We start from the raw sequence: 10,499 nt of genomic DNA on the forward strand, positions 1-10,499 counted from the left end.
AAGATCAATCCCAGCAAAGCTTCCCTTCCTGGGTGTTGAGAGGTGGCAGCATCAGGTTTTTTTTTATGTGTGTGCTTTAGTGTTGCTACTGCAAGTCATTCTTGCCATTAGAGCCTAAAACCCCACAAAGCCAGGCCCCTTTTGTAGGATCACAGAATTATTAAGGTTGGAAAAGACCTCCAAGATCATCAAGCCCAGCCTTTGAGCAAATCCCACCTTGTCAGCTGAACTATATCCTGACCCCCAGAGCTTTGTGGGGGCACAAAAAAGGGAGTGGGGACCCAGAGAGGTGCCTCCAGCACGAGGGGGTTCCATAACTCACCCCAAAAAAGGGGCTGCAGCCAGTGGGGGCTTTGAATTTTGGGGGATGAAAGACAGGGAGAGGAAGGAGGAAGCAGTGTCCTCGTTGTGAACATGAAAAGCTGGATCCCAGGGAGCTGGGGGCTGGAATTGGGTTTCCAGGTGAGCGAGCTGAGCCTGCTGGGCGTGTGGAAAGTGCTAAAACTCCTCTGGAAAGCCAGACCTTGGTTGCTGCTGCCAAGGAATCTGGTGTGGGAGTCAGCCCTGGGGAGTGGAAAAGGGGCTGTTTCCTTGGAATGGGGCTCAGATGTGGGAATTCCCTTGCTGTCCCCAGGTGTGTGCTGGGAGTGAAGGTGTCTCTGCAGGGAGTGAACCACGTTCTGCTCCAGCACCTTAACAGGGAGGCTCCATCCAAGTCATCCCGTGGGTTTTTTCTCCCCTGGAGCCTTTCCTGAAGCCTTGTCCCGTTGTGGGGCTGGGCAGGAGGCGTTTTGGGGTGACCTGATTTGGGAGGATGGTGGATGTAGGAGCGTCCCTGCAGCACTTTGCCGTGACGCGGGCGCCGCTGGGACCCGGGGAGGTGGAACATGGAAAACACATTTCTCCAGTGCACTCCAGGACACGCCAAAATAGATCCAGGGCATGGCAGGGAGAGAGGCTCATCTCTCCCTCCGTGTACTAACAGGTGGAAGAAAGATGTTTTCTGTCTCTGCAGCCCGGGGGGAGCACACCTGAGCTCTGCCCTCACCTGTTCTCACTCCTGCTGGAGATGTTCTTCACTCTTTCACCACTGTTTTTGCCTGTTTAAGGAGGATTTTTGCCTCCATTTCTCCTGAACTGGGGTTGTTTTTATCATTCATCCTCTCTCCTGGTGCTGTGCACTCCTGTTTTGTCAGGATGTGATCGAGGTTCCCCCCCCTTGTCCTGGTGCTCACCCCAATCCCATGGAAAGCACTTTCCCTTTCCTAACAGCTCTTGCAGACACATCTATCAATATTTCAGCCTCTGCTGTTTTTCCCTGAGACCTTCTAAAGGCCAGGGCCACGTCTTTGGTGGAATTATTTATGGCTCTAATGTCAGTAACAGCCTGTTAATCTCTCTGCCACTTTTCTGGGTGGTTTTAAAGTGATGAGGGACCAGGAGAAATGCTGGCACCACCCTCCTCTTTTCCCAGGGCCTCCCGTTTCCTCAGCACCAGAGGAGGATTAGAAGCATCCAGCAATGCCACATTAATTAATTAATCCATAATCTGATGATTAGTGGCATTTCTCAGCCAGAGGTGGCTGAGGGCTGAGGTTCACACTTCAGCACAGGGTGGGATTATTCCCCTCCTCAGCGCCAGGACTTGGACTGGATGATCCCCTTCCAACTAAGGATATTCCATATCCTATAATTCCTGAATTATCAACCAGTGCCAAAGGCTGCCATAGTAAGAACCACTTGCTTTTGTAGCCCTGGAGACCACCAAGCTCAGTTTGCTGGTGGACAACCACCAAAGGTCTGAGTTCTCAGGGACTGTCAGCAGGGGAATCTTCAATATTTCCAGGAATTCCCACTGATTTGCACATCACAGGGTCCGGCCTGAAGCCTTTTATTCACTCCTTTGTCAAGGAGGCGACAATTTATGCGCTGCTAGAAGGCAGGGGGAAGCAAAAAGCAGAAAAAAAAAATGCTTAATTCCAAATCCCGGGGGGGTTTTTGTGATTCATGTCGGTGAGGGCTGGGAGGACAACACTCGGTTTTCTGGGCAGCAAAACCCGGATCGATGAAAAAGCTGCCTCTTGCCCGTGAGGAGCCCCAGAGCAGGTCCTGTCTGTGGTGTCACGTTTGGAGGGTTGGGTCCAGCCTGTTTCTGAGCCGTCTGGTGCCTCTGTGTCTGAAACCCTGCCCGGGCTCCAGCTCCCCGTCCTTGGCGGTGTCTCCTGGATGTGCAGCCCAAGGTCGGAGGGGGCTGGAAATGCAGGATGGGCTCGTTGGAGATCCCACAAGACTCTCGTGGTCCGTGTCCCATTGCCCTCTAATGGCCAGCGCGGAGTTTTGCAGGGCGAAGGGGGACAATTCCCAGCGCCAGGGAGAGGAACCGCCAAGGAATTCGGGCTCTTGGGATGGCTGGTTTTCGGGAAGCCCTCCAAAAATGTTCCCGGGGAAGGTTGGGTTGGGGAGGGGAAAGAGGGAGGAAAGAGGGTGGGAAATTGGAACACAATTGTGGATTGTCCATCTTTGGAAGTGTCCAAGGCCAGGTTGGAGCAGCCTGGGATAGGGGGAGATGTCCCTGCCCGTGCCAGGGGGTGGCACTGAGTGAGCTTTCCCAACCCAAACCATTCCATAATTCTCTGATTCTACGAATTCAGAGGTTGAAAAAAGCCATTTTTGTTTCCCCGTGGAATTGGGGTGGAGTGTTCACTCACAGCAAAAAAATACAGCCCCCAAACCAGCAATAAACTGCTTTTCTCTAGGGCTGGGAGCGAGGGAAGGGCCTCGTGGGTCCTGCACAGGAGGTTACCGATATATTATGGATTTTTAAAGCCTTTCCCTCTTGCAGTGGAGGGTTTTTAACAGCAGATGTCACGTTTGTATAACAGAAGAGACTGGACAAACCCGGGGAATTGAAGAACAAAACGTGTTCTTCAAGGCAGGAGGGGCTGGCACCTGTCCTGGGCTCTTGGGGCCAAGGAAAGCTAAATTATATTCCAGATATAATTTATTACTACCTGGGGGTAACAAGAAATTATATATAATAATAAAGTATTGAGGAATAATAAATTTTATATATAAAATAGATACATTTTTCTCAAGTTTCTGCTTCAGTTTTCTGCTGAAAGTGGATTTTTGGTCTGTGGGAGGCACTGGAAGGGTTCAGGTATTTGGGTTTCTGCAGGAGAAAAGGCAGCCCAAACTCCCTGGTTTGGGGGATGAATCTTAGGGAAATAATGAAGAAACAGCAATTCTCTATTGCTGCAAATCTCTCCGTCCTTGGAAAATTCTGGGGTGCTCACAAAGTTTGGAAAAGGGGAAGAAGTAGATTTTAAGGTGGCAGAAAAGTCTGGATGGAATATCTTATCGTTTAATTCTCTTTATAATTTAAATATAAAGCCAAATTCTATTTAAATTACAATTTAATTAACTTATAATTTAAATTTTTTAATACATAATTTAATTAAATTATAATTTAAATTAACTGGCTAACTTGGCAGTTTTGACTACACCTGTGAATACTCCTTTTTGGTTAAAACTGGGAATTTTAGGGATTTGGCATTGTTATAAATGGTCCCACTTTACACGATTTCTCATGTGCAAATGATGGTTTTTAAAAAACACAGCGACTTTTTAGAGACTCCCATTTAGAGAGAACACTTTAATACAGAAATCTTTGTATATACATTAATTACAGCTCATAAAAAATAAGTTCTGAGTCTTTACACCGCAGTCAGACACAGATATGGGTTCAAATCCCTCCCTGACTCAAATAAAGCAGCAATAATCCAAAGCAGAAGAAAGCTCTGCTCTTCCAGTAACGTTTATCCCAATCCAAAATCCCACCTCCCTCCTCCAACCAGACTGGAATTCCAGCACACTCGTGTTTTGCAGGGGTTGGGAACCTCAGACAAAGCCCAGCCCAAGAGGAGAAATTGGAGTTTATTGGAATTCTGGATCAGAGAGGGTGGGTCTGAAGTGTGAGAGCTCAGGGAGGGTCACTGCAAACAGCAGAAATTTGGGAATTTGGCTTCTCCAGCGAAGCCACTGTGCCCAAGGGCTGGAAACAGCCTTCCTGAGTCACAGTGTGATCAGCTGGATCCATGTTCTGACTCTGATCCTAAACCCACTTCTCACTGGAAACTCCATAAAATCTTAAGTATTTTGAATCCAGGGCAAGTTCCTTTCTCCCTCTTTTATTTTTCCTTATTTTTTCTCTCTCTTATTTTTTTTTCTTCTTCTCCCCTGGTAGAATTTTTGCTCTTGAAAAAACATTTCTGGGAGCTTGACCTTCCAACCCTGGATGCCGAGCACGGGGATGCTCCCAGTGCCAGTGGCAACAGCAGCTCCCAGCACCAGTAACACCAGTGCCAACAGAGCCATCCCAGCTGGGCAACGTGCCCAGAGTGATGCCAGCAGGGCAGGGGGGATGAGGGACCCTCGGGAATGAAGCAGAGTGGGAAAACTCATCCCCCAAAAACAAGCCCTGCTTCCCAGGAGTTACCCCACAACAACCCCCTGGGGGGAGACAGGAGCACCAAAGGGAGGGTGGGGGTGTCCTGGAAGGGAGGAATCCTTGGATGTTGGTGGAGCTGAGGGCCAGGGGAAGGACTGAGGAGGGGTTTGGTGGGGCTGCTTTGCTGGGTTTCCCTGTCCCAGGGCAGTGGAGCAGCTGGAGCTCTGTGGAGTGGCACAGCCAGAGCTCTGGAGCACTTGGAGCAGCACTTGGAGCTCCTGAGTCCCTCCAGCTCTCCCTACTCACCACAGGGATCTTGTTTAACAGGGTTACTGAGAGAATCCCATCCCAAAGGATCATTCCAGACCCGTTTCCAGTGTGTCACCTCACTCAGGTCATGCCTAGTTCAGACCTCGAGGACACCAACTCCTCCCCAAAGGGCAGGGAGGGTTTGTCTTTCTCCAGAACTCACACTTCTGCAATGCAGGGACCATCCCAGACCCTTGGAGGAGCAAATTTGTTCTTCAGATTTGTTCTTCCTTTGCACTGATTTACTCCCCAAATCCCTGTTGCTTTGAACTCCAGGTGCTTTTGCTGCTGACAGGGACATGTGAGGGCTGAGAGGATTCCTTGGCACAGATGGAGAGTATCTTGTGCAGTTTAGGATGAGGTGTGAAGAAGGTCTGGTGCCTTGTGGAGGAGGGAGAGGGGCTGGCAGAGATCCCAAAATGGAGCCAAACCAAGGTAAGAGTTCACATTCCCTCACCCCCTCGGCTCTGTGCCCAGAGGAGCAATGTGGGTGCAGCCACTCCTTGGGTGCTGGCCCAGGAGCTGGGATGTGTTCAGCAGCTTTGGGAACTTACTCCCAGTCTACACCTCAGTGCAAAGAGTGACTCTGCTTCGTTTCCTCTTGGGCAGAAACTCTGTGTCATCACCAAAATGTTCCTCCCTGCTCAGAGCCCAACCCTTTTCTTCCCGAGCAGCCGCCAGTCTGTTGTTCTTGTTGGAAGGAGAAGAGGGAGATGATCCTGGATGCCTTTGCCAAAAGGGGAGGAATGGAGGGGCAAGCAAATTGTCCCTGAAAACATCTCCATCCAGCCCTGGGTCAGAAACTTCAGACTCGGGGATTCATCGGGGGTTTTAAAGCCTGGGTGGAAAAGAAGGAGTTAAATCACACATCAGAGGGTGCCCGGGGCTGTTTCAAGGAATTACATCCCAAAGGAACTGCTGTTCCCACTGGAACTCGGGTTACCTGTGCTGGAGGTTTGCCTTTGGGGACTGGGAGATGAGGAGGTTTCCTCTCTGGTGCCTGGAACAAAATGCAGTTTAAATGTCACTGGGTTTTCCTGCCTGAGCAGCTGCAGAACCTCCCCAGACCTCGGGTGTTCTCATGGATTTACCACAACATTTCCCAGTGGAAATGCTGCAGGGGAAGTGGATTAATCTCTCCACGTGCCAAATTACCACCAGACAAGGGGGGCAGATCCCTTTCAGAAGCCACTGGGCTGTGCTTTTGCTGCTGAGGGGGACATGTGATGGCTGAGAGGAGTCCTTGAGTATCCAAGAGTATCTTGTGCAGTTTAGGATTATGTGGCAAAAAAGGTGACTCTTTACTTAAAGAATCTGTGGTTTGAATGGCTGTGAGTTTTAGTTTTTATATTAAATCACGGTCAGAAACTGAAAAATACTGTTTGGCACCTGATAATCTTTTGCTCCTCAGAGGAAATGTGGGAGAATTGGAGGGCTGTACTTACAAACTTCTCCTCTGGGTGACATGAGGCTGGTTTGGTGGAAGGAACAGGAGGTGGGGGACCTTTAGGCCTCAAGGCAGGCTGGAAAAAACAGAACAGAAAACATATTGGCTCTCTACACACACTGTGCATGCCCGTGGGCCCACGGGAATGTGGTTGTGCAGGAAGTGCTGCCTGGCCCTGAGAAATCCCTGGGCTGGAGCTCAGGGGTTGCCCAGCCTTTGGGAGCTGGTTTGGGATGGGATGTCTCCCCCAGAGGCAGCAGGGAAGCAGGGACATTCCCTGGCAGGACTTACACTCTGGAGCTGGGGTTTGTTCTCCTGAGGTGGAGGCACAGGGAGCAGGAGTTTCTTCCCATCCACCTGCAAACAGGGAACAGTCCCATGGGATGGAGCCCTTGTCTCGTGTGTTGTCTCCCTGTGTCCCTTTCCTGTCACCCAGGTCACTCAGGGACTCAGCCCCACGTGCTTTCCCCACTCCCAACCCACGCTGGCATTCCCAGCACTGCCCTCCCAGCCCTGGGAAGCATTTTGGGACCCTGGAGGAAGAGGAGCCCACTTTGGCTGGTGGGTTTTGGTGGCTGGGACAGTCCCAGACAGAGCCAGCTGGCCCAGCACCCCCCTGCCCTCACCTTCTGGGCAGGCACTGCCAGGCCTGGGGGTTCTCTGCACCTCTCCTCTTGATCCACAAACACTTGGTTGGTGGCTCCAGGTCCACTCCTGTTCTGGTGGCTGTAAAATATTTCATATCGTGGTAAATCTTACCTTGACTGAAGTAAATAAACTTGCAGTTGAATGCCTGCCTTATTCCCAGTGGTGTTTTATAGCCATGGCCCTGCTTTTTTATTGTATTTATTAAGGATTAATCTTGATTAATTTGATTAATCTCGCATTTCAAATCTTCACTCCTCTCCCAAATATGAGAATTCTGAAGCAGCTCAGCAAAGCTCAAGGAGTTCCTTGGCTTTTTGGTTTCTGATTTCCCCCCACCCCCTTTGAAAACTGGAAGTTAAACCCATCCAGGTATTCCATGGCTTTGGTTTGGGTTTTTTTTTCAGTCAGTGGGGAAGGATTTACCTCTCCTTGGCCACTCGGAAGCGGATGAGCAGCACTGCTGCAGTGGCTGTGACAGCCAGGACAGCCAGCACCCCAACCACGATGGCAATGCCTGCCAGGGAGAGACAAGAGACACTCCTGAAACATCCCAGAATCCTCGAGCTTGGGCAGAGATCCAAGAGATCCACTGTTCTTGGGAAGTCTCCCATCCTCACCACTGGCAAAGGAATTTTTTTCCCAAGGTCTGGACCCTGTTTGTCCTCCCTTTGTGGCTTCTTCTCCTGACACAGATGGAGATGGTTTTGCCAGATTTGAAGCCTGTGCAGGGCTAAGCAAACCCTGAACAGTCCCTGTCCTTTCCATCCAGCCTCAAAGATCCCTTGGCTGTCACTCCTCTCCTCTGCCTCCAAAAGGTGTTACCCAAAATTGCATTCAACTGAGGTTTCCTTCACAACTGCCCTTCAACCAAACCCTGATGTTCAGAGCTGATGGTGCTCTGGGGAGTGTGGGGAGAGGACAAACACATTTATATCATAAATAAAATAGAGGCTGGTTGGTTTTGTTCCCAGACAGATGGAAATCTATCCACAAAGTCTTTTCCTTCAGAGGTAGATCAGTTAAAGACCAGCTGCCTGCAGATGAGAAAGGAATTTGTCCACCTCCCTCACAGCAAAGCCTGTGGGATCTTGGCTCCACTCTGAGGTGACAGTGAGTTCCTTATCCCAGCATGGAGAGGGGAGAAGCTGCTCCATCTCCTGGGTGAATTACTTGTCAGCTCACAAAGAAAAGTCCTTGCTCTGCTCGTTCCTGCAAGCAGCAGGGGCTTCAAGATACTCAGAAATCACCTACCTTGATATGCAATAATTTGCAAAGAAATGGGATTTTAGGTTGGATATCAGGGGAAATTTCTCCAGTGAAAGGGGTGTTAAGGCTGCCCAGGGGAATAGTGGAGTCCCCACCCTTGGAAGTGTTCAAAAACCATGTGGGTGTTCACCATTAGTGGTGACCAGGGAGGTGCTGCTGGGGGATGGTTGGACTCCACGACCTTAGAGGGCTTTTCCAACCTCCACAATTCCATGAACCAGCCTGGCCCCCAGTGCTGGGCTGTCTCCCTGCAGTTCACTGGCAGCTCCCAAGGTGTGGCTGTGCAGCACTTACTGGTGAAGGCTGAGGAGCTGTCACAGGTGGGTGGTCCCCATCCTTCCTCACACTGGCACTGCAGCTCATGGTCACACACCTGGGGAGCACAAAGACCCTGGGAGTGAATTGGGATGTCACTGGGTGGCTCTGGTGAGTTATTGAAGCTCTCAGTTTAAAATTTGGCTCGGAGAGGAGCAGTTTTGGGGGTTAAAGAGCCCTGGGGCTCTGCTGGTGTGCAGGTGAGAGCTGCAGTACAAGGCAGGGTTAACCCACACATCTCTAGGTCTCTGAATGGTCACACATTGTCTTCCCAACCCCAAGATGACCTAAAAGAGAAGAGCTGTGGTGCTGTGGCTCAGGGGCAGGGCCAGACACAGAGTCTGTGTCCACCTCTTGTGGTCTCCTTGGTAAAAATATTGATTTTGTCTCAGTTTAGATTTGCTTTCATAAAAATATAAGAAGCTTCTGCCTCCCCAGTTTTTACCAACTCCCATCCCAGTGACTTAAATACCCTCAGCAATAAGGTCTGCAGCTGATATGCACCATTTTAAAGTGAATAGCATCAAATCTCAGATCTTACAGCATGTCCAGAACACTTGGCAGAGCAGTTGGTTGATCTAAAGACCTCCTCAGTATAGACACACTCTCCGTTGCTGCACACCTGAAATGAAAGGTTCCCAGAGGGATTCAGAGCTTCCAGAAGGTGCAGAGCTGGAATATGATCATGTGAAGGGATGAAGGGCACGAGGAGACGTGGGAACAGTTCTGCAAATCACTTAAACCCACCTTAGGGGTTGATATTTGGGGATCATTTTTCATTTTTTGGGTGTTTTACAGCAAAGGGGAGTGACAAAGATGTACAGACATCCCTCCCCTTCCAAGAAGAAAATTGGGAATAGCACTTAGAGATTCCTGGCACATCCATGGTGGGAATCACTAAATGTAGTAATAACATTTATGATCTTCTATATAAAACCTTTGTACAAAGGGGTATTTCTGTTGCCATGTATGTTTGTGGCAGGAAAAAAATAAAGGGACAGCAGCCAAGGCACAGGAATTTGGAATCATGGAAGTTCCTGTTTGCTTTGCTGCTGGTTTGGGGTAGATGTAGGGAAAACCAGCAGAAGTCTGGTGTCAGCTCAGCCTTGCCTGTTTAAAATTATCCTTGAGAATGAGCTAAGACTGAAAGAGGAGGAAAAAACACGGAGAAAAATGATTCCCTACTAACCATCCCATTCCCGCACTTGGTTCCATCCAGAATCATGCCCAGGTCCTCATCATCTCCATTTTTAGGAAAACTTGCTTTGCAGGAATTAACAGTCACCAGGCTCCCTTCGCGGGGCATCTCCCTCCCTCCGGAGCAGAACAGCTTCCCACACAGTTTGTCTCTGCAAGGAGAACAAGAGCTGTTAAAACAAGGCCATGGCACAGCAAACCCCCCTCCACCCCCTGAGCTGGTCCCTCCTCCAGCTTGAATTCCAAGGAAACAGCTGCAGGAGGGAACTTGGGTTTGTGGTGGTTGGTGCTTTGAGCAGGTGATGGGTTTTTGATTCCTCTGCAGCTTATCAGGGGGTGATGTGCAGAACTGAGTGTTTAGCTGATATTCCTCAATATTCTGAGGGTCAGATCAGAAAATCCCTTCCCTTCCCTATCCCAAAATCCCTTCCCTGCAGTTTTGTGCACACACACACACAAACATCCTCTCCAGCAGGTCTGCCCACACCTCTGCCCACATTTGATCGTGATCTCCAACCAATTCTCTCAGATCTGGCTTTCCCACAACACCCAGACTGAACAGGGGGGGGACACCTAAAACAAGGTGGGCCTGGATTCTGCCTCTTAATTGAAGTAGGAATTGTTTTTCTTCCCGAATCCCAAGCTGTGGAGCTCGGTGCTTACTTTGCCTTGCAGGGGAGGTGGGTGCCCTGCTCCTTCCTGCAGTACCCGTAGTACGCGCCCCGCTCGTTCAGGCGGTAACAGGAGGAGGGACCGTCCGTCGCCTCTGCGAGACAGGAAAAGGCCCTGGAATGAGTCTGGGAGCTCTGCCTGGCAGAACTGAGGATGTTCCACCTCCTTCACCTGCTCAGGAAATGGCCTTGCCCG

General features: G+C 50.0%; 1 protein-coding gene across 1 annotated transcript in view; it reads right to left on the reverse strand.

Moving 5' to 3' along the window:
- Positions 1–5,564: 5,564 nt before the first annotated feature.
- The window catches only part of LOC103757410 (zinc metalloproteinase-disintegrin-like 4a), a 62,060-nt gene continuing 57,125 nt past the window's right edge, over positions 5,565–10,499 (reverse strand). The window contains exons 11-19 of the mRNA XM_029964568.1: positions 10,296–10,396; positions 9,625–9,784; positions 8,977–9,057; positions 8,415–8,493; positions 7,278–7,368; positions 6,833–6,932; positions 6,498–6,563; positions 6,205–6,282; positions 5,565–5,597 (exon numbers count right to left, since the gene is read on the reverse strand). Coding sequence (XP_029820428.1) covers positions 5,565–5,597; positions 6,205–6,282; positions 6,498–6,563; positions 6,833–6,932; positions 7,278–7,368; positions 8,415–8,493; positions 8,977–9,057; positions 9,625–9,784; positions 10,296–10,396 — 789 coding nt within the window. The remainder of the gene's footprint in view (positions 5,598–6,204; positions 6,283–6,497; positions 6,564–6,832; positions 6,933–7,277; positions 7,369–8,414; positions 8,494–8,976; positions 9,058–9,624; positions 9,785–10,295; positions 10,397–10,499) is intronic.

The sequence above is a fragment of the Manacus vitellinus genome, unplaced genomic scaffold (assembly GCF_001715985.3).
Source record: "Manacus vitellinus isolate BGI_N305 unplaced genomic scaffold, ASM171598v3 scaffold_74_pilon, whole genome shotgun sequence".
Classification (NCBI taxonomy): Eukaryota; Metazoa; Chordata; class Aves; order Passeriformes; family Pipridae; genus Manacus; species Manacus vitellinus.